General features: G+C 40.8%; 1 protein-coding gene and 1 long non-coding RNA gene across 7 annotated transcripts in view; one reads left to right on the top strand and one right to left on the bottom strand.

The window, feature by feature from the left end:
- The window catches only part of ZDHHC21 (zinc finger DHHC-type palmitoyltransferase 21), a 45,830-nt gene extending 23,174 nt beyond the window's left edge, over window positions 1-22,656 (top strand). For all 6 annotated transcript variants that reach the window (XM_056521181.1, XM_056521190.1, XM_056521199.1 and 3 more), the window contains 4 exons: window positions 1,777-1,915; window positions 6,570-6,686; window positions 20,891-20,934; window positions 21,689-22,656. In XM_056521181.1, the coding sequence (XP_056377156.1) occupies window positions 1,777-1,915; window positions 6,570-6,686; window positions 20,891-20,934; window positions 21,689-21,821 (433 nt within the window). In that variant the 3' untranslated portion in view covers window positions 21,822-22,656. The remainder of the gene's footprint in view (window positions 1-1,776; window positions 1,916-6,569; window positions 6,687-20,890; window positions 20,935-21,688) is intronic.
- Window positions 19,260-20,899, bottom strand: LOC130273837 (uncharacterized). Its single transcript, XR_008844136.1, has 3 exons — window positions 20,857-20,899; window positions 19,993-20,046; window positions 19,260-19,877 (listed from the first exon to the last, which is right to left on the bottom strand). It is a non-coding gene; the product is annotated as an uncharacterized LOC130273837 (long non-coding RNA).
- Window positions 22,657-24,619: the final 1,963 nt, after the last annotated feature.

A 24,619-nucleotide genomic window follows, 5' to 3' on the forward strand; every position in this document is an offset into this window, starting at 1 on the left:
GTCATAGACCACCACTAGCCATACAGACATTAAGCATTTAGTGCCTCCCCCCACCATCATTTCTCCCTGTCTCATCATCCCCCCCCACCCTGTTTCATCATGTCCCCCATCTTTCCCCCTCATCACCCCCCCCCCCCACCCTGTCTCATCACCCACCCCCACCCTCTCTCATCATGTCCCTCATCATTCCCCCCTCATCATTTCCCCCTGTCTCATCCCCCCCCCCCCCCCCTTATAATTTCCCCGTCTCATCATCCCCCCATCATGTTCCTCCTATGGCATGATCAGTAGTCTTCAACCTGTGGACCTCCAGATGTTGCAAAACTACAACTCCCAGCATGCCCGGTCAGCCAACTGCTGTCCGGGCATGCCGGGAGTTGTAGTTTTGCAACATCTGGAGGTCTGCAGGTTGAAGACCACTCTTCCCCTTTCCTTACTTGTCTGTGCTTCGGCTGTCTTGTGGGGTCAGTGAAGCAGATGAGTTACGTCCTCTCCTGACTACAGGAGATTAAGTGATGCCGCACAGAGAAGCCGGCAGAGGACGTAACTCATCTGCTTCACTGACCCCTGCAAGACCCCCCCCCCCCGCCTGGCCTGACCTGCCGAAGCGCAGACAGGTAAGGAAAATAAACAAAACTATAAAAAGCTGGGAAAGGGGGATTGATGAGGTGGGGGGGGGGGGGGAAATGAAAAGTAAAACTCACTTGTCTCCCGCACGATCCACAGGTACTGGTGTGGTGGATTTTTCGGGAGATGCTGATTAAAAGGTAGGGCAGATCCGGGCAAGGTAGGGCTCATTTTAATCAGCGTCTCCCGCACTATCCACCACACCAGTACCTGTGGATAGTGCGGGAGAAAACAAGTGACAGAGCGGGGAGGAGACGCCGCTGGTCACTGATTTAAAGTGGCTGCGGCCGTGCTGTTAATACTTAACAAGCAAACGCTGCTGCAGCCGCTTTAAATCAGTGACCAGAAGACTTATCGGCATATAACACGCAGGCAGGCCTTTTGCCTTAAATTTAAGTTTTAAAAGTGCGTGTTATATGCCGATAAATACGATAACACGTTACGATATAACAAAATGTGTTTTGCCACCTTCTGCTCCATAAAGTTGAATTGAGTGGGCATGTCTGACCACCGCTCCATTCAGTTGGGACATGAGAACCCCCTTTCTTTTGATCATTGGGGATCCCAGTGGTTGAACCCCCACCACCCAGACATTTCATTACTGTGGATAGGTTCTGAGTGTGCTTTATGGGGATAACACTTGTGTTATATGGATCTTTAAAAAAAAAAAAAAGTGTGTTGCTGGAAACAGCAGTAAATTAAAGGGAAAAAAAAAAATGAAAATTATGTGACATCATCTGTTAGCAGGCAGTAGCTGTGGGGGCCACATTATGTCACAGCTGGAGCCCTGGGGAGTTTAGGTGAGATTGGTGAAGAAGAATAATTTGCACTATTAATTGTATGTTTGTCCTGCCATCTCAGCAACATATAAAGTTTTTTTTTTTTTTTTAATCCAGATATGGGGGAGATTTATCCAAACTTGTCCAGACGAAAAGTTGCTGAGTTGCCTATAGCAACCAGTCAGATTGCTTCTTTCATTTTTTCACAGGCCTTTTCAAAAAGGGAAGAAGCAACTCAGCAACTTTTTCTCTGGACAGGTTTTGATAATTCTCCCCTATGGGTTTACTTTTAGGCTTCTTTTTGTATTGCTCAGTAATAAAAAGGACAAAACAAAAGTTTTTAATGTTATGAATTTTTATTTACCTGCAGGATAAACAACTGTGTTGGAGAAGATAATCACTGGCTGTTTCTCCAGCTTTGCTTCTATACTCAGCTCCTTAGTGGCTATACTCTCATTCTAGATTTCTGCCACTACTATTACTTTTTGCCACTGAAAACCATCAGCTGGGTATGGCATATTCTTATATATTTGTTTTTCATTTGTAAATACAAAAAAAAAAAATTGTTACTTTTTTAAGTATATAAAACTGACAAACTAGGGAGACAGAACAGTAGGGCCAATTTTCTGTTAAGCTAGAAGTAGTGTGGCATGGAACATGTAGACAGTTATATAGCTCAGAGGTGCTCTGCAGAAGCATGTATTTACCTTGATGTGTCCTACAAGCTTAACTGCAGTAGTTAAGATGTGAATATTCCTTTAAATTCTTGGTGCACTGTGACATACTGTACAGACCAAAAGTTTGGACACGCCTTCTCATTCAGAGTTTTCTTTATTTTCATGACTATGAAAATTGTAGATTCACACTGAAGGCATCAAAACTATGAGTTAACACATGTGGAATTATATACATAACAAAAAAGTGTGAAAATGTCATATTCTAGGTTCTAGCCACCTTTTGCTTTGATTACTGCTTTGCACACTCTGGCATTCTCGAGCTTCAAAAGGTAGTCACCTGAAATGGTCTTCCAACAGCCTTGAAGGAGATCCAGAGATGCTTAGCACTTGTTGGCCCTTTTGCCTTCATTGGGTTCAGGTCTGGTGACTGTGGAGGCCAGGTCATCTGGCGCAGCACCCCATCACTCTCCTTCTTGGTCAAACAGTCCTTACACAGCCTGGAGGTGTGTTTGGGGTCATTGTCCTGTTGAAAAAAATAAATGATGGTCCAACTAAACGCAAAACGGATGGAATAGCATGCCGCTGCAAGATGCTATGGTTCAGTATGCCTTCAATTTTAAATAAATCCCCAACAGTGTCACCAGCAAAGCACCCCCACACCATCACAACTCCTCCTCCATGCTTCACGGTGGGAACCAGGCAAGTAGAGTCCATCCGTTCACCTTTTCTGCATCGCACAAATACACGGTGGTTGGAACCAAAGATCTCAAATTTGGACTCATCAGACCAAAGCACAGATTTCCACTGGTCATGTCCATTCCTCGTGTTCTTTAGCCCAAACAAGTCTCTTCTGCATGTTGCCTGTCCTTAGCAGTGGTATCCTAGCAGATATTCTACCATGAAGGCCTGATTCACACAGTCTCCTCTTAACAGTTGTTCTAGAGACGTGTCTGCTGCTAGAACTGGCATTGATCTGGTCTCTAATCTGAGCTGCTGTTAACCTGCGATTTCTGAGGCTGGTGACTTGGATGAATTTATCCTCCGCAGCAGAGGTGACTCTTGGTCTTCCTTTCCTGGGGCTGTCCGCATGTGAGCCAGTTTCTTTGTAGCTCTTGATGGTTTTGTGACTGCGCTTGGGGACACTTTCCACCTAGAATATGACATATATTTTCAGTTGTTTCACACTTTTTTGTTATGTCTATAATTCCACATGTGTTAATTCATAGGTTTGATGCCTTCAGTGTGAATCTACAATTTTCATAGTCATGAAAATAAAGAAAACTTTGAATTAGAAGGTGTGTCCAAACTTTTGGTCTGTACTGTACATATTTTTTTAAAGTTTATGGAGGGGCTGTTGGTGCACACACAGTTTTGAAGCTTTCAACTGTTCCTGCTGTGACCAGTTCCTGATGTAGACTGTTCCATAACAGATGAAGTCCCCCCTTGTCCTTTGAGGAGGTTTAACCTGGAACATTTGTTAGACATATTTTTTTGTATGGGCCATTTATATACGTTGATTATATCTCCCTTAAAGGAGTACTCTGGGATGTATAAATTATTCAAACTGCCGGCAGTAAAAAAAAAAGAGGTACAAACCTGCCATCGCTCCTCCGGTAACCTGCTCCGTCTTCCGCCGCGATCCTGCTCCTGGTTGCCGGTGGTCGGTGAGTCATACTGTACTCAGCCAATCACCACCCACAGCGAAGTCCCGCCTCGACCGTCGATAGGCTGAGCGGCAATATGATGTTTTCGGGGCGGCACCTGCTACCGGGGCCAAAAATGTCACACTGACACTCAGCCTATCGCCGACCGAGGCGGGACTTTGCTGCAGCCGGTGATTGGCTGAGTGCAGTATGATCACTGGCAAACCAGGAAGAGGATCGCGGCGGAGGCCAGAGCGGGTTATCTGAGGCACCTGGTGAGCTACGGCAGGTATGTACCTCATTATCTTTTTTTTTTTTTTAACATCTCTTCTCAAGACTAAGCAAATGTAATTCTTTCCTCATAGCTAAGATGTTCCATTCCCCTTATTCGTTTAGTTTCGTGTCTCTGTACCCTTTCCAGCTCCACATTGTCCCTTTTTATGAACTGGTGCCAAAAACTGAACAGCATAATCCAGGTGAGGCCGTACCAATGATTTATAAAGAGGACCGTATTATGTCCCTTCCCTGAGCCTCTTCTGATACATGACAATATCCTGCTAGCCTTAGGAGCAGCTGCCTGACATTGCATGCTATTCTGTAGTCTATGATCTACAAGTACACCCAGATGCTCCTCTACCAGTGACTGTCCCAGTTTAAATCCCCCCCCTCCCCCCCCCCCCAAGATATAGGATGCATGCAGGTTTTTAGTACCCAGATGCATAACGTTACATTTATCCACATTGAACCTTATTTGCAAAGTGGATGCCCAGACACTCTGTGTCCAAGTCATCTTGTAACTTATGCACATCCTCTCTTGTCTTTACTGTGCTAAAAAGCTTTGTGTCTTCTGCAAACATAGAAACAGAGCTGTTATTCCCATCCTCTATATCAGGGGTACTCAACTATTTTTAGTAAGGGTCCACTTATCCACATCTGCCACTGGTAAAGGTCCCAGCAAAGCGCTGAGGTCTGGTTCACAACTAGTTGCCATAGTGCCATGAAGGTAATAGGCAAAATGACTGGAGGATGTAAACCTACAGTTTCCTGTATATTCTGAATACTGCCAGAGACACTACCTCTGAAAAAAATGGTGCCGCATACTGTACTCCTGAATAACATACTGCTGCATTGTGTATCCCTGAATATAATACTACAACATGCTGTACCCCTGGATATAATACTGCCACATACTATAACACTGGATATATTACTGCCACTTGCTGTGCCCCTGATATATTACTGCAGCACGCTATGCCCCTGAATATCTTACTGCCGCACACTGTGTCCCTGAATATATTACTGCCGCACGCTATGCCCCTGAATATATTACTGCCACACACTGTGCCCTTGGTATATTACTGCCACACACTGGGCCACTGATATATTTCTGCCACACGGTATGTCCCTTGTATATTACTGCAACATGCTATATCCCTGGTATATTACTGCCACATGCAATGTGCCTGGTATATTACTGCCCTACACTTTGCCCCCAAATATTATTTTTTACAATTTGTCATGTACCGACTAGTTGTACCGTAAAACAATGAACGGTGCCACTGTGCCCCGGAACACCACGGTGACGCTTCAGCTGCTGCAAACTACAACTCCCATCATGCACAGACACTGACATGATGGGAGTTATGTAACCACTGAAGTCATAGGTGGGGGAATGATTGTTTACCTGGGAAATAAGGCTTCTCGTCCCAGGTCCCGCGCTTCTGTGGCCTCTTCTAGTCAGGCCTGGCCAGAGCAGATGATACAGGCAGCACTAATTGCGCTGCCTGCATCACAGGAGAGGCGCCGGCAGGGAGCACAGTGTTCCCTTGCTCCGGGCTGTGGCTGTTCATTTGTATTGGTGTCTTTTAAGACACCTATACAAATGAGTAAGGGGAAAGTCGGCGGGCGGTCTGGATGACTAGCGGCCGCGTTCTGGTTAACTGGCGGCCGCAGTCTGGATCTGGACCACAGTCTGCCAGTTGATTACCCCTGCTCTATTTCATTATTAAACAAGAGCGGGCCCAGTACTGAACCTTGGGGTATACAACGAATAACTGGGGACCATTTGGAGTACGAATCATTGACCCCCCATTCTGGGTATGGTACTTTTAAGCCAGTTTTCAATCCAGTTACAAACTAAAATTTCTAAACCCAAAGACCTTAACTTACCGAACAGTCATTTATGAGGGACAGTATCAAACACTTTTGCAAAACCTAAAAACACTGGGGGACATTTTATCATTGTTTGCTTTGGTAAGCAAGTCCTGAAGGTGTGTTTAATTTTTTTTGCTTATGTACTATATATTTATCATACTGTCACAGGGGGGTGATAAATTTGGAGCACATAAGCAAAACAAAAAAGTCGCAGGTGAGACTTTTGCAACTTTTTAAATTGGCTCACGTATGGGAATTTTGTACTCTAGGTCAGGCCTGGAGTAGACTTGCAACGTTTTGTAAGGGGTTTGTGACACTTTATTAATTTTTTTTTTTTTTGCCTACGTGTGACTTCTGCACATCATAAATACCTGACCACTGCAAAGTGAAAACTGAAATTTGCTTAGTTTTTTTAGCTTTAACTTTTTGCTTACTCACAAAAGTCACACACAAAAGTGCTTAAGCTCAAGTGAGACTTTTTGTGTGACACTTGCAAGCAAAAAAGGCTCTAAATACCTTGATAAATGTCCCCCATTTTGTCCACAGCCATTCCTCTCTTCTACTCACATCTTCATAAAAGCAAATTATTTCAATGGAACCTATACTGAGGTCACATACCAGCATATCAATAGGTGTGTAATTCCTTGTGACAGCATTATGATTAATTTTATTTTGTTTGGTCCTTGCAGGATTTATTTGTATTTAGGCATGAACTGGCACTGCTTAGAATATCAACGTTTATGGGTATTGTCATGTTTGGAGGAATGTGTAGTTTGTTCTACACACAGATTGTTGGCATACTAACGGTAAGAAATTAGTTTTGTTCTAACAAAAAAAAAGGGTTTAACCTACAGGGGTCAAAAAATGTGCAGAATTATTTTTTAAATTAGTAAAACATGACGGAAACTGTACAAATCTGGTATTGCTGTAATGAGGCTAGTCTAAAGTATCAAAACACTTTATCTCAACCACAAGGTAAATGGCGTTAAAAAGAAAACCACCAAATTTGCAAAATTATCTTTTTACTATTTTAATATCACCTCACCGATTTTTATATATTTATAAAAATTTTCACCTCTCTGTCACCCTCGACACCCATCTGTCACCCCTCAACACCCACGTAAAAAAAAAGTGCGCAGCCTAATAGGTTTGTTTTGCAGGTTTAACGGGGAAGAATTGTGGCTGGACGAAATAGTCATGATGGCCCAGACTAGATGGAGAAGAGAAGGGAACGACGCTGATTAGAGAAGACGTCATCTGTGAGTTGCTGTATAAAGCAGCACAGTAATCTACATGCCCACCGATATAGATATAGTGGATTGCGCTATTTTCTTTTTTTTCTTCGGGAGGGGGGGGGGGAGAAGAGAGAGAGAGCGAGCCCCCCCGCCCCCCCCCCCCCCCCCCCCCAAAAAAAAAGAAAAAAACGTAATCCATTAAATCTATATCGGTGGGCATGTAGATTACTGTGCTGCTTTATACAGCAACTCACAGGTGACATCTTCTCCAATCAGCGTCGTTCCCTTCTCTTCTCCATCTACATAGAGAGAGATATATCTCTCTCTTTTACTTTTTTTTTTTTGAGAATGTTATTGAAAAATTTTAAGGTATCAGTATAGCAGGTAGTTATGGCTATAATAAAACGAGAGTGTAAAATCGAAAATTGGCCCAGACAACTGGATCGTCATGAGGGACAAGTAGATTTTGGTCCATTTTAGTCCTGTGGACAAGTAGTTTTTTTTATAAAATTTCCACACCCCTGATGTAAAATATATTGTAAGCGTGTTTAAAATTGGTAAAAATTTGCCTCGTCATAAAGTGGTTAATCGTAGGGTCATCCACATGTGTCTTGTCTTGTGCTTGTCATGTACTTGATTGGTGGTAAAGACAAGATGGTTTGTAGGGAAACTATTGTGCTAGGTCTGGGTAATTTGATCAGGATTGGAGCAATGATCCTTCCCCTCTAATGCTGGTGTATACAGTCTGCACAAGCAGATTATCTGTGACCCATATAAAGTAATTGGAGTTTACCCAGACACTTGTATAATATGAACCTGGTAATCTTATTTCCTAAAGTTAAAAATGTCTTTCATCCTAATGTGACCAGATGTTTCAGATGGGCTACATCCTTCACCCTGACTAATCTGGGGCCTAATTTTCAAGGATTACCATGATTTGTTATAAAGATAACATTAGTTTCTTAACTGTTGTAAAATGCATGTGGAATATATAGGTGCATTTGTTAAGATTTTTGTATTTGTTCTGTAGAACTTTCTGGTTTTGGAACTAGCCTACATCTTTGGCCATGGCAATAAAAAAAAAATAAAAAAAACTTCCGCTGCCAAGCCTGGATCACTGAATTAAAAAAGTGTTGCCAATCCCTTCCCCTGCCCTAAAATCTGTGATTTGTTCGCCTAAAAAAGGATGACACTTACATACAATATATTTCTAAGGAATAGGCAACAACAGTATTCATGTACTTTGAGGGTATTACACTTCTTAAGTTATGCTTCCTTATTCAATTCCTTTCATTTTTTTGGTGTGAATGAGAACCATTTCTTGTTTACTACTTGTAAATAGCATCCTGACCTTTTTATGTAAAAGTGTTCTGCACATATATGATCATCACATGACCTGGATAGATTTTACCCTGTTTCACTACATGCCATAAATGTATGGAGCATGGATGTGGGTATTGTAAATGTAAAAGGCAAGTTCAAAAGCCCTACAAAAGCAGTTTCTAAAGCCTAGACAGAAATTCTCTCTCTGTCTTGGTAAAGAATGGGGTAGGGAGGGGAGATCACAGGTCTGATGCTTTGAGAGACAAAACATACAAGGGAAGAGGGGTGTTAATCCTCTTCTTCCTCAGCGTTCGGACTGTCCATGATTTGGATAGTCTCTGGAGTGCTTAGTCAGTGTAGAATCTCGTGTAATTCTGTTGTTCTTTATTAAAGGGAAACTGTCATGTGTCACTGCACTAACCTGTTACTACAGGCAGGTAGTGCGGGAGACACTGATGGTAACTATACTTAACCTATCCACAATCCATGGTCCCGTTCTCCCTGTATGTTCTTTCTGTTCAGACCGCAGGCTTGAGACACTGATGGAGCTTTCTGACGTCACTGCTGCTGCTTCTCTCCTTGGCCCTGCTGGGAGCAGGCCTAGGGAAACAGCAGCGCTGACATCAGGAAGCTCTGCCCATGCCCCAAGCCTGCCAGCCAAACAGAAGACACTGAGGGAGAAAGGGACAATGGATCATGGACACTTAAGTATGGTTATCAATAGTCTCACCTGCACTACCTGCCTGTAGCAACAGTTTAGTGCAGTGACACTGACAGTTTAACTTTTTAAGTGAATACAGTTGGATTTGAAGGGGTACTCCGGTGGAAAATAGATTTTTAAAATCAACCGGTGCCAAAAGGTTAAACAAATTTGTAAATTACTTCTATCCACAGTTGATTAGAAAAAAAAAAAGTTATTTCCACCAGAGTACCCCTTCAACTCAAAACTCAGGTACAATTAGTTATCCTGGTATAAGGGAATTGGATTTATTTATATTTCTTGCATTATTTTTCAGTTAAGTTTTGTGTGTTGGGTTTCCAGCATCATATGGTCTCCTGTAGGGCATGACTGGCTGTCTTCCATCTTATTCATAGCCACACGTTGTGGCGGTTTTACATAGTCATTACATATTGCTGTGTTCTTGTTAATCCCTTGTTAATGAGCAACAGTGTTTTGGTCTTATGACCTTTTATAGAACTTGAGCTGTGCACTGACTTAATTTACACCTTCAAACTTGTTCATCATGCTCCTCATTTTATACTTCAATCATTGCACTATAAGATAAGGTAAACCAACTTTTTGCCAGTAGTGTGCTGGCTCTTCAAAAGAGACTGACAAATCTTATCGATCAGTGAACACACAGTGCTTTTTCACATGTTGTTTTGGTCCTACACTCAGTGTATACTCTGGGAATGCTTCTGTTGTATACATTAACCCCTTAAGGACTCTGCGTCTTTCAGTTTTTGCATTTTCGTTTTTCCTCCTTACCTTTTAAAAATCATAACCCTTTCAATTTTCCACCTAAAAATCCATATTATGGCATATTTTTTTGCGCCACCAATTCTACTTTGCAGTGACATTAATCATTTTAACAAAAATCCATGGCAAAATGGAAAAAAGAAATCATTGTGTGACAAAATGCCATTTTGGAGGTTTCTGTTTCTACGCAGTACATATTTCGGTAAAAATTACACCTTATTAATCTGTAGGTCCATACGGTTAAATGATGCCCTACTTATATAGGTTTGATTTTGTCGTACTTCTGTAAAAAATCATAACTACATGCAGGAAAATGTATACGTTTAAAAATGTCCTCTTCTGATCCCTATAACCTTTTTTATTTCCGCATATGGGGGATGTATGAGGGCTCATTTTTTGCGCCACGATCTGAAATTTTTATCGGTACCATTTTTGTTTTGATCGCTTTTTATTTTTTAATGGTATAAATAGTGACCAAAAATACGCTATTTTGGACTTTGGAATCTTTTTGCGTGTACGCCATTGAACATGCAGTTTAATTAATTATATATTTTTATAGTTTGGACATTTACGCATGCGGCGATACCACATATATGTTTATATAAATTTTTATTTACATAGTTTTTTTTATTTTTTTATGGGAAAAGGGGAGTGATTCTGACTTATTAGGGAAGGGGTTAAATAACATTTATTAACAATTTTCACCTTTTTTTTTTTGCACTTTTATATCCTCCATAGGGGGCTATAACATTGCATACACTGTTAACTGCCATGCATTAACATAGCATTGATCAGTGTTATCGGCGCCTGGGTCTTAAGCAGTCATTCGGCGATCGGACACACTGGAGGCAGGTGGGGATCCTCCAGGTGTCCTGCAAGCTGTTCGGAATGCCGCGATTTCACAGCAGTGGTCCAGAACAGCCTGACTGAGCTGCTGGGATGCCTTAAATGGGCACTGTCACCAACTTTATTTTTTATATGTTGTAGTACTTTTGTACTACAACATATCTCTAATATACTTTTATTATTTTTTTTTTTTCATTAAAAAGGTTTAATTTACATTTAAAAACCGGCCACTGAAAAAGGACTGATTTTGGAGTGGCAATCAGTCCTTTTTCAGTTAGGCTGCACTCGCTCCCTGCCTGTCAATCAGACAGGCGGGAGTGAGCGCATTGGCTCCCCGGCCACTGGCTGGGAGGCCACTCCTCCCGCACATCGCCGCCGCCGCCTCGTTGCCGCCGCTGTCCCTGCACGCCCGCTGCCGGACTCTGCAGTAACTGCAAGTGTAATGAGGGAACGGGGTATGCGGGGCGGGGGGTTGGGGTTTGAGGAGTGAACGGGCTAGTGCCGTAGCGGGGGGGAGGGAACGGGCTAGCTAAAAAAAAAAAAATTGGATGGTGGGAGCTACCCTTTCAGTTTCACTTCAGATGCGGCGGTCAACTTTGATCGCTGCATCTGAAGGGTTAATACCTGGCATCACCGCGATCGGTGATGTCAGTATTAGCCGCTGGTCCAGGCCGTTGATGGCCACCGGGACCGACCCGATATGCCACGGGGGTCACCGCGTGACCCCCTGTTATATCGCGGAAGTCGGCGCAGGATGTAATTATACGTCCTGCGACGTTAAGGAGTTAAAGGAAAGATTTATCAAAACTTGTCCAGAGGAAAAGTTGCTGAGTTGCCCATAGCAACCAATGAGATCACTTCTTTCTTTTCTTTTTTTAGAGACCTTTTCAAAAATGAAAGAAATCATCTGATTGGTTGCTATGGGCCACTCAGCAACTTTTCCTCTAGACAGATTTTGAGGAATCTCCCTCTAAATGTATACATAGTACAGGCCCATATTGTCCTGGTGTATACCTAGAGTGCCCTTTTTAGTTTGTCATTTTTTTTTGCATAGATTCACTTGTTCGTGTTTTTATTTTTTATTCACAATATGGAATAGGTAGACCAGGCTATTATATTCAATAAGGCCGTGGCATGAAGTACCCAAGGCCATAGACCCGTGGTTCCCCCTGCATTCCGGTGGGGGAAGATGCAGGCAGCACATGTTAGGATATCTATGGCACAGCAGGTGTCCTAGAAAGTGAGATCTCTAGGAGCTTCTGGCCTCTCATGACGCTGGTTGCGGCCACTAGAGGCCAGGAGCATATTTTACTTTAGGACATATGTAATGAGTGATGTCACTGTGCACAATCCTAATGGTAGAGATGCGTTGGGCCTCTAGTGACTGAAGGAAGAGACAGGAGGAGATGGCGGTGACTGCGTGGGTGCTGAGGTGAGTGGTTATTTATTTATTTTTTCTTAAATCTTTAGGCAGTCATATGTACAGTAGAAGAGCTACCTACCCAGATCCTACCTACAGAGGGTAAAACTACTTTTGGGGTGTCCTACATGGGGAAAACTGCATGTAGAACACCCCCCCCCCCCCCTCCCCGAAGATAAAATGAAGAAGAGAATATATGAAAGTGTTGCACTCACACAAATAAGGTCTATTCCATCAAATCAGACTGGATTTAAATCCAGAGCGTAGAGAATGAGCAGCCACTTTAGGGTGTGAGGGGCCTATCACAGATGCAACTAATTTTGCATCACAATCCTCACCAAAGAGAAGCAGTTCCAGACATCACATTAGAGATGTGTTATTTGTTTGACCAAATATAGCAGACTAATCTTAAAGTAGATTTTTTATTTTATTTTTTATGGCCCATGAATGATTTTTATAAATAACCAAATGTCCTTTAGCTGGAATAGGGTTCCTGCTGACATCTGCCGTTCATGATGGCAGATCACGGCATTTAAACACTAAATGCCGCTATTCCCTGGTATCTAATAATCCCATCGACAAACTGACCACACACCAATACACCCCCCCCCCCCCCTCCACTCAGTATCTTTGGAATCATATTGACCCATAGAATAGACTTTGTATATCAGTTTTACTGTATTGTGAACAAAGTTATTGCCCCACAAAATTGTGCAATTTCAGCCTTTTTTTGCGCCCTACATATAATTTGTTTTCTGGGTTTGTAGTACATTATATGATTAAATAAAGTCGACCAATGGAAAGTGTAATTGGTCCCGCAAAAATCAAGCCATACTATAACTTTGTCAGTCGAGAAATAAAAACGTTATGGGTCTTAGAAGGTAATGAGGAAAAAACGTAAGCCAGAAATAAAAATTTGCTGGGTCATGAAATGAAGTCCATATTATGTTTGGGTGAGATTTTTGTTTTTGCAGTCAGTTGAGATAATCTTAACCCCTTAAGGACCAGGCCAATTATCACTGTAGGACCAGAGCACTGTCAGTTTAAGCATTAATAACTCTGGGATGCTTTTACCTTTCATTCTGATTCCAAGATTTTTTTTTTCAGGACATATTCTACTTCATGTTAGTGGTAAAATGTTGTCAATACTTGCATCATTTCTTGGTGAAAAATTCCAAAATCTGATGAAAAATTTTAGCATTTTTCTAACTTTGAAGCTCTCTGCTTATAAGGAAAATAGACATTCCAAATAAATTATACAGGGTGGGCCATTTATATGGATACACCTTTAATAAAATGGGAATGGTTGGGGATATTAACTTCCTGTTTGTGGCACATTAGTATATGTGAGAGAGGAAACTTTTCTAGATGGGTGGTGACCATGGTGGCCATTTTGAAGTCGGTCATTTTGAATCCAACTTTTGTTTTTTCAATAGGAAGAGGGTCATGTGACACATCAAAATTATTGGGAATTTCACAAGAAAAATAATTATCTGCTTGGTTTTAACGGAACTATTCTTTCATGAGTTATTTACAAGTTTCTGACCACTTATAAAATGTGTTCAATGTGATGCCCATTTTGTTGGATTGTCAATGCAACCCTCTTCTCCCACTCTTCAAACACTGATAGCAACACCACAGGAGAAATGCTAGCACAGCTTCCAGTATCCGTAGTTTCAGGTGCTGCACATCTCATATCTTCACATCATAGACCATTGCCTTCAGATGACCCCAAAGATAAAAGTCTAAGGGGGTCAGATTGGGAGACCTTGGGGGCCATTCAACTGGCCCACGACGACCAATCCACTTGATGTTTCCCTCTTTATGCACTGAAGCTGGCACGTTCCCTGAGTTTTTCCAGCAAGATGGTGCACCACCACATTATGGGTGTCGCGTCCGAGCATTCCTAGATGAACAGTTTCCTGGAAAGTGGATTGGTCATCTTGGGACAGTTGAATGGCCCCCAAGGTCTCCAGATCTGACCCCCTTAGACTTTTATCTTTGGGGTCATCTGAAGGCAATTGTCTATGCTGTGAAGATACGAGATGTGCAGCACCTGAAACTAAGGATACTGGAAGCCTGTGCTAGCATTTCTCCTGCGGTGTTGCTATCAGTGTGTGAAGAGTGGGAGAAGAGGGTTGCATTAACAATCCAACAAAATGGGCATCACATTGAACACATTTTATAAGTGGTCAGAAACTTGTAAATAACTCATGAAAGAATAGTTACATTAAAACCATGCAGATCATTGTTTTTCTTGTGAAATTCCCAATAAGATTGATGTGTCACATGACCCTCTTCCTATTGAAATAACAAAAGTTGTATTCAAAATGGCCTCCATGGTCACCACCCATCTTGAAAAGTTTCCCCCCTCACATATACTAATGTGCCACAAACAGGAAGTTAATATCCCCATCCATTTCCATTTTATTAAGGTGTATACATATAAATGGCCCACCCTGTACTGTATATTGATTCACAAATACAATATGTCTACCTTATGTTTGCTTCATAAAGTTGACATGTTTTTACTTTTGGAAGACATCAGAGGGCTTCAAAGGTAAGCAGACAATTTTTCACAAAATTTTCAAAGTCGGAATTTTTCATGGACCAGTTCTGAAGTGGATATTTCTTATTAGAAATACCCCACAAATTACCCCATTTTAAAAACTGCACCCCTCAAAGTATTCAAAATGACATTCAGTAAGTGTGTTAACCATTTGTGTTTCACAGGAATAGCAGCAAAGTGAAGGAGAAAATTCAAAATCTTCATTTTTTACACACTCATGTTCTTGTAGACCCAGTTTTTGAATTTTTACAAGGGGTAAAAGGAGAAAAATCCTCTCAAAAATCACCCAATTTCTCTTGAGTAAGGAAATACCTCATATCTGTATGTCAAGTGTTCGGCGGGCGCAGTAGAGGGCTCAGAAGGGAAGGAGCGACAATGAGATTTTGGAGAGTTGAGTTTTTCTGAAATGGTTTTTTGGGGGCATGTCACATTTAGGAAGCCCCTATGGTGCTAGAACAGCAGAAAACCCCCACATGGCATACCATTTTGGAAACTACACCCCTCAAGGCAAGTAACAAGGGGTCCAGTGAGCCTTAACACCCCACAGGTGTTTGACGACTTTTCGTTAAAGTCGGATGTGTAAATGATAAAACATATTTTTTCTCTTAAGTGCAGTTTTTTTCCCCAAATTTACAATTTTTATAAAGGGTAATGGGAGAAAATGTCCCCGAAAATGTGTAACCCCCATCTCTTCTGAGTATGGAAATACCCCATGTTAGGACTTGGAATGCTCTGTGGGCGAACTACAATGCTCAGAAGAGGAGGCACATTTGGCTTTTGGAAAGCAAATTTAGCTGAAATGGTTTTGGGGGGCATGTCTCATTTAAGAAGCCCCTATGGTGCCAGAAACAAGGAAGTAAGCGCTCCATAGAATAATATTGTTGTGCCCAGGGAGCCAATTGTATATAAATTAAAGCTGCTCACCCTGGGTGGTTGTGTAGAAACATACACAACAATGGGACAAGTATGAGAAGGAAGATGGTTGTCGGCTGCCCTCCAGAGAATATGTGGTTGTAGATATAGGGCTTCAAAGGATCCCGGCTCACGGCGCTGATCGACCAAGCAGAGGATATGTTAAAAAGAGGATTTATTGACCAGAATGCAACGCATTTCGCTGCGCATGCGCAGATTCCTCAGGCATGGCAAAGGGAGGAAAATTATTCACATCTATAAAAGCCATAAAAATTGTTATTAAATATGCATAACCATATGTAACAAAAATCACAGCTAGACATTACATATTCTACTGTGAAAGGAAAAATATATATAATACTAAAATAGTATGCACATATACACGTGTGTATACACACATGCACATATATATATATATAAAAAAAAGGAGAAAAAAATATATCAAATTAATTGTTTGAAACCTATCGGACATTAATCAATAGAGAATGTCCGATAGGTTTCAAACAATTAATTTGATATATTTTTTTCTCCTTTTTTTTATATATATATGTGCATGTGTGTATACACACGTGTATATGTGCAAACTATTTTAGTATTATATATATTTTTCCTTTCACAGTAGAATATGTAATGTCTAGCTGTGATTTTTGTTACATATGGTTATGCATATTTAATAACAATTTTTTATGGCTTTTATAGATGTGAATAATTTGTTTGTATGTATGACATCTGAATGTAAACCGCATGTTGTGATGTGATGGGGACTCCGTGTGTATGGGCTCCTCATGACTATTCACGGCATAGGTATTGCTACACACAGGTGATTGCGATTGTGCTTCCGTGTGTGTGGAATCGGTATGTAAACGGTTAAATCTTACCTATTTAATCCTGCTGTGTTCTCCCTTTGCCATGCCTGAGGAAGCTGCACATGCGCAGCGAAACGCGTTGCATTCTGGTCAATAAATCCTCTTTTTAACATATCCTCCTGCTTGGTCGATCAGCGCCGTGAGCCGGGATCCTTTGAAGCCCTATATCTACAACCCTATGGTGCCAGAACAGCAAAAAAAAAAAAAAAAAACACACACAGCATACTATTTTAGAAACTACACCTCTCAAGGAACGTAACAAGGGGTACAGTGAGCCTTAACACCTCACAGGTATTTCATGACTTTTTGTTAAAGTTGGATGTGTAAATGAGAAAAAAAAAATTCACTAAAATGCAGTTTTTCCCCCAAATTTTACATTTTTACAAGGGGTAATAGGAGAAAATTACCCCCAAATCTTGTAACCCCCATTTCTTCAGAGTATGGAAATACCCCATATGTGGATGTAAAGTGCTCTGCTGTCGAACTACAATGCTCAGAAGAGGAGGAGCGCCATTGAGCTTTTGGAAAGAGAATTTGTTTGGCATGGAAGTCAGGGGCCATGTGCATTTACAAAGCCCCCCGTAGTACCAAAACAATGGACCCCCCACATGTGACCCCATTTTGAAAACAACATCCCTCACAGAATTTAATAAGGGTTGCAGTGAGCATTTACACCCCACTGGCGTTTGACAGATCTTTGGAACAGTGGGCTGAGCAAATGAAAAATAAATGCTCACTGTACCCCTTATTACATTACGTGAGGGGTGTAGTTTCCAAAATGGGGTCACATGTGGGGGGGGGGTCCATTGTTCTGGCACTATGGAGGCTTTGTAAACACACGTAGCCTTCAATTCCTGACAAATTTTCTCTTCAAAAGCCAAATGGTGCTCCTTCTCTTCTGAGCATTGTAGTTCGCCCGCAGAGCACTTTACATCCACATATGGGGTATGTTCTTACTCAGGAAAAATGGCCAACAAAAATTTTTAACCCCATTTCTTCTATTTTCCCTTGTGAAAATGAAAAATTTAGGGTAACGCATTTAAGTGAAATTTTTTTTTCATTTTCCCATCCAACTTTAATGAAAATTCGTCAAACATCTGTGGGGCGTTAAGGTGCACTATACCCCTTGTTACATTCCATCAGGGGTGTAGTTTACAAAATGGGGTCACATGTGGGTATTTATTTTTTTGCATTTATGTCAGAACCGCTGTAAAATCAGCCACCCCTGTGCAAATCACCAATTTAGGCTGTCACGCCCCCTCCCATAGACTTGCATTGAGGGGACGGGGCGTGACGTCACACGGGCGGAGTCGTGACGTCACGGACTTCCGTTCCTGTGGTCGCGACCCAGACCCTCCAGGACAAGAAACAGGTGGGTGCCGCATGCTATATTGCGGGGTCCCCAGCAATCTGACATCTTATCCCCTATCCTTTGGATAGTGGATAAGATCTCTAGGGGTGGAGTACCCCTTTAAAGAGTACCTGTCATCATCTAAACTTTCCCTGATCCCCCTTCCCATCTGTCCCTTTCTCTAACTATGCCTATCCCTGTGTTTATTGAGGTTTAAAACGCTGTGGAAATACCTTTTTTTTTACCCCTCTTCATTAGCTCAGGAGCACTGTCTTTCTGATGGGTGGAAGGAGGCGGGTCCCGGCAGGCATGATGTCACATGAAGCCTGACTGGGGCTCTGCTTCTGCCAGTCTTCCTGTATGCTGCTCTCCCTCTGCAGCAGTGTTTCCCAACCAGGGTACCTCCAGCTGTTGCAAAACTACAACTCCCAGCATGCCCAGACAGCCAACAGCTGTCCAGGCATGCTGGGAGTTGTAGTTTTGCAAAAGCTGGAGGCACCCTGGTTGGGAAACACTGCTCTGCAATGTGCATACAGACTAAGTACAGGGCAGGGACGGTAGCCTGTCTCTCTCTCTCTCCTGTGTCTCTCTGCACTAAAAAGTCAATGCTGAGAAGCAGGGGCGGAATTACAGAGGCAGTGATTAAGATGAATGTCGGGGGGGGGGGGCACAGAGCAGGGAGTGCAGTGAGATAATACAATGTATAAGATAACGTGTGGTGAGGGGCAGGGAGAATACAGAGAAGGAGGGAGGTGGAGGTGACTGGCCTCTGTTATATGAGAGGCATGTGCAGGCTTGTAGCTCACAGGCTGGGAGCGAGTCCTGAGCTGAGAGGACTGAACTTCCGGTGGAAGGACCAGAGCCCTTCAGCATTAGTCCTAAAAGCTGTACACTTACTATGAAAAGCATAGGATGCTGCTTGCAGACCAGGCATAGAAGAGTGACCCCTAGTGGCCAAAAGTATAAAATGAAAAAACTGGTATAAATATTAATATTTTTTAATGAAGATATATTACAATATCTTCATTAATGATTATGAACAACATATTAAAAGTTTTTGTTGACGACAGGTACTCTTTAAAAGAATTGTGTAGCCAAATTGCTGCAGCTGTACTGTCCTTTCTACAAAGGCAGACAAAAAGACCAGCGCACTCACCCGGCTTTTCCGATGATCTTGCTTTATTCAGAGAATGATAGTTACATCTCAGGTTGTTCGGTGCAGAGTTTCCCCCGTGTTCTGTGCAGAGCTGACGTTCCACCTGGGCGACAGCGGCTATTTCACGCCTGTCAGCATTTCCGCAGGCCAAAGAAACTCTGAGAGGCGTGAAATGGCCTCTGTGGCCCAGGTAGAATGTCCTTGCTAATCTGCTCTGCACAGCACATGGGGGGGAACTCTGCACCGGCAGCCTGAGACGTAACTATCACTCTGATGAATAAAGCAATATCATCGTAAATGCCTGGTTTGCCGATTTATTTTTTTTTGTCTACCTTTGTTGAAGTTTACTGCATACCTGTTCAAACAGCACCACCTCACAGCTCAGAGACCCCATATTAACGCTAATCCGTTTATTACACATACGGTCATCGCAATCGGTGCTGAGACCGCAATCTTCTATCACACTTTCTACTGTCCTTTCGATCCTCCCCTTGCACTCCTTGACTGTCAATCAGCCTGTGTGTCAGGGAAGGCCCAACTCGTTTCAGGATTAAGTATACTTTTTTATATAAAAAAGAGAGAATTGCATTTCTCCATATAAAAAAAATATTCAATCAACTTTCCAAATAGGCTTAATAATACAGGACCTAGGGTAGAAGGAAGTAAAACATGACTGCACAATCGGACTTTGTTTGCAGGTGAGAAAGTGCTGAGCCCCACCTTCACTGTATGATTGATATTTGTGCTCCAGCACAGAGCCCTGTATGTCCTCATTGAATGCAGAGCAGAAGGGAGGAGGAATGCTGCTGCAGGTTGGCACTGCCTCTATGGCACTTTACCTTTTTAATAAAAAAAAAATCATGTATTAACTTTCCATGCGCCCATTATTACAAACAGAGATAGATTAGTTTTATCTTCTTGAGACCTATTTGCTAGTGTCTATGGCTCAATTACCTCATATGGAGCAGACAGATTCTTTAAATTATAGAATTTAGGACCTATTTAGCTCTAAAAGAAAAGAAAACAGCTTTTCATTTCAGAAGTTTCACCCCCGGTTATTGAATGTACAATAATTTGGTGCTATATGAAGGATAATGAAAATGTTTCTAATTTTATTTATCGGTTTCTATTCAACCCTATCACCTTATTGCTTCCATGTGTAAAGAGGATAGTGTTAAGGGGTTTTGTGTTTGTATAATTCTTAAATGGGCACGATCATTAAAACATTTTTTGCTATTGCACTCCTTATGGTAAATAAAAAATCTTTCTAATATACTTTGATAAAACATAGAAAACGTCTTTATTTTGTGTGTTTAAAAAAAGCTGCCACTAGATTTCTCCCTACATGTCCAGAGCATAGGCCAGCAGGAGTCCAAAGTCTGTGCAAAAGTCCAAAATCATGAAATTAGTCTGGAATGCTGAGGGGTGTGTGTGCAGCCTAATCCAATTATAGCTCATCTCACACACTGAACTGCACAGGGCTGAGTGAGGGAGGAAGTTCTTCCCTGTATGGCTTCAGATGATGTCACAGCCTGCTGGGTAATGCCTCTTCCCAGAGACTGAGCAGAAAATACAGATCAATATCAAGGTAGAAAACTAACAAATAATAAAAATAAAGGCAGGGGGTAGTTTATCATGATGGGGGCAGTGAACTGGGGGGATTACAACATTTAACAAGATCATGAGGTACTCATTTAAAGCGTGTGTGTGTGTGTGTGTGTGTGTGTGTGTGTGTGTGTGTGTGTGTGTGTGTGTACAGATCTACATTGATATGAGTAAATATTTTTCCAGTTTGTGAATATTGATGAAAACACTTACCTCTAACTCAATTTTCTCCCTCTCCTCTTTTTAGGATATGACTACGATAGAGAAGATGTCAAACTGTTGTGACGAAATGTACGTTAAGTGATTACTAAAAAAAACTTACCTTGCTGTAATGTGTGCTCCTTCCATTTGATATTCTTACATATTAAAGACCTAAGGTTAACTGTACAAATATATAGATTATCTTCCTTACTGTGGATCTAAATGTTAGTATACATGCATATACCTAAATGCAGTAACAAGTTGTTGGACTAAAAAAAGACAAGGTCTACTCAGTTTAGCTTAATTAGCTTCCGCAATATTGTATGTCTGTATGTTCAGTCGTACATGGTTGTTTCACTCTACAACTGGATAGACTCTACAGTTCACTAGAAAAAATGTTTGGCTTTTAAACTACTGCCTTCTATTGTTTGTTCTAATTTTCATTAGTCTGCCATCCTTATAGGGGAGGGAAGCAACATTTTCATTTTAGGATTCTGTTTTGTTCCTATGAGGGTGTTTTCAATAAGACAAAATGGTATTTTCAAGGTTCAAAGAGGTATGAAAGGGCTTGCCACTGTTCAGCTGACATGAATTCTTGTCATCCCAGCATTGTCTACAACTTTAGAAGTTGCCCTCAGTTGATTGACAATAAAGTTTCAGCCCCTGCTAGGTGGTGGTAAAACGCAGCTGCATGTCACAATGAAAGGAAAGCTGCATTTGTGATGCTAGGAAACACAATTCATCTAAGCCTTCTAATAGATCCCCAGCCAACCTTGTATTGTCTGCACTGACTGAAATGCACCATGGGAATGCCGTCTTTCACTAATAATGCTGTCTTCTGTAGATCGAGAGCTCGAAAACCATGGCAGCAGACCTTCTCAGAAGTTTTTGGCACTCGCTGGAAGATCCTGTGGTTCATTCCTTTTAGGCGGAGGCGACCACTGAGAGTCTCCTACTACTTTGCCAATCATGTCTAAACAGATGGATGGTGGGCACAGATGGGTCTGCCACGCTGGAAGCAAGTTAGAGGTTTTATCATAACAGAGCTATGACAGTCTTCAAGTCAATTATAATCCACCCACCAATCTTAGACATCACAAAGTGCCCCAGGCTTTGTTTTAATAGTGATCTCCGTGCAGTTGTGGGAACAGTACAAAATATGTATTTTATGTGCTGAACGTTGTATCCTTTCAAGATGTCCTTTTCCCCTCAGGATAGATTGAGCTCCCTCAGGCTACTAACTAAAACCATGGATTAAGATTTATGTCAAACAAAAGTTTTCAACTACTCCCTTTTTTTTATATTTTCTTTGCTGTTATCAATGCACTGACAATTTCTGACACTTTGATCATTTGTAATCATTTGTTGTTTTTTTGGGGGCTTTTTTTATTTAATTTTTTATTTCCAAAACCAAATAGTATTTATTTTTGTATAATATAGAACATATGTCTTTTTTTTAACCATTTTTTTTTATATGTTAGTTTTTTGTTTTTCTGGACTTATGCTGTATATAAAGTATATGAAGATAACTGGCTGTAAGTCTATATACTTTTTAACTTAAACAGTCAGATTTTATAAATCTACAATATACAAATGGTTATTTTAATGTAAAGATTGCTACTATTTTTTTTCTTTGACAGATTTTATGGTACTATTTGGTGGCTGTTTTAAACTGGTAACTTGGTTACCCTTTGATTTTGCTGCTCTGTATTAATATTGTGTTACTGAATATTTAACATTGTATGTTTTTGTTATATTCTGGTGTTGTCTCTGCAAATACAGGTCTTAAAATTGAAGTGGCTCTAATTATATTGTATTTTTAAACAAAAATTATTTTATTTTTTTGTTTTTCGCAGTACACTAAACAGCTATCAGAAATGTATGTTATGAATAGCTTAACTGTGTTTTTGTTTTATACTTTTTTTTTTTTTTTTTACTGTCATGCAGCCCCATAGCACAATAGTAAACTGTGTAAATGTGGTGATTAAAAAATTTGTCTTGTAAATACCTTTTCTGAGGTGCTGTTTGCCACGGACCCTGAAAATGTTATTTGCTTTGTGCTGTTGCAATCCACTAATCTCCTAGGAAACCATTCCTAGAGCAAGACCCAGAGCTGTTAAATTCTATAGCTCTTCTATAGATCTTGCTTAGGTATGTTTTGTTAGGTAACATTTTTCCGGGACCAGAGGAAAACAGCCCCTCAGAAAAAATGTATTTATGGTGCGTCGCTATGGACTACATAATGGTAACGAAAAAAAACGTGTTATGTTTAAAAAAAATATATATCAAATAATCTTGCCGAAAAGAATCTTCCTGCTGGGATTTCCTTTAACTGTGATGATGGGCCAGTAACAGCAATCATTACATAAGTTATAGGTCATGGAGGTTGTATGGAGTGGCTATCTATTGACTTTCTGAGGTTGGTGAGGGCTTTACATGGCAGGACCACATTGATTAGACTGTCATCTTTGCAGCAACCCCTTTCATCCTTTTATAGCCATTGATTTCATGCAATTTTCATGCTTTTGACATTCCTGATGCTATTATACCATGCCATGTTTTCTTACAATAGACACCTGGCATCTGATGAAATGCCACCCAGCTTAACAAAGCTTGACCCAAAGCAGAGATTTAGATACAGAGGCCCAGATTTATCAAACTTTGTGAGAGAAAAAGGGGAGTGATTTTCCTACAGAAACCAATTACAGCTCAGTTAACTGGCTGATGTAAAGTGAAAGCTGAACTGTGATTGGTTGCTGTTGGAAAATCACTCCACTTTTTCTCTGTTTGATAAATCTAGGCCAGAGTTCTTAAAAATAAACATTTCTAGTGTGCAGAGCTTTATACATGTCACTTATGCCTAGGATAACATAAATGCAACTTCTCAATGACATCAATACAGAAGAAAAATCTCCATCATCCAACATGTCACATCCTTGGCAATAAAATGGTTTGTCCAGTTTATTAAAATCTGGTGCAACTGGGACAACACTGTGAATAAAGAATATATTAACCCCTTGGAGACCAAGCCCATTTTGACCTTAAGGACCAGGCCATTTTTTTGCAAATCTGAGCTGTCATTTTATGCATTAATAACGCTGGGATGCTTTTACTTCTAGATCGGATTCCAAGATTTTATTTATTTATTTATTTTTTTTGCGACACATTCTACTTTTAGTGGCAAATTTCCATTGGTACTTGAATCATTTCTTGGTGAAAAACAAAAAAAATTCAGAAAATTAAAAAATTTAGCATTTTTCTAACTTTGAAACATTCTGATTGTAAGAAAAATGGACATGCCAAATAAATTATATATTGATTCACATATATAATATGTCTACTTTAGGTTTGCATCATAAAGTTGACATGTTTTTACTTTTTGAAGACATTAGAGGGCTTCAAAATATAGCAGCAATTTTTCCATTTTTTTTTCCAGAACATCTCAAAATCTGAATTTCTCAGGGACCAGTTCAGTTTTGAAGTGAATTTGAGGGTCTTTATGTTAGAAATACACTGTAATGGACCTCATTATGAAAACTGCACCCCTCAAAGTTTTCAAAATGAGTTTGTTGACCCTTCAAGTGTTTCACAGGAATGAGTGAAGGAGAAAATTCAAAATCTCCATTTTGTTTTACAGTAACATGTGATTGTAGTCCCATTTTATTTATTTTTTTCATTTTTACAAGGGGTAAAAGGTTAAGTCCCATAAAAATTTGTAACCCAATTTCTCTCGAGTAAGGAAATACCTCATATGTGGATGTAAAGTGCTCTTTGG

Source organism: Hyla sarda, chromosome 1 (genome assembly GCF_029499605.1).
Source record: "Hyla sarda isolate aHylSar1 chromosome 1, aHylSar1.hap1, whole genome shotgun sequence".
NCBI lineage: Eukaryota > Metazoa > Chordata > Amphibia > Anura > Hylidae > Hyla > Hyla sarda.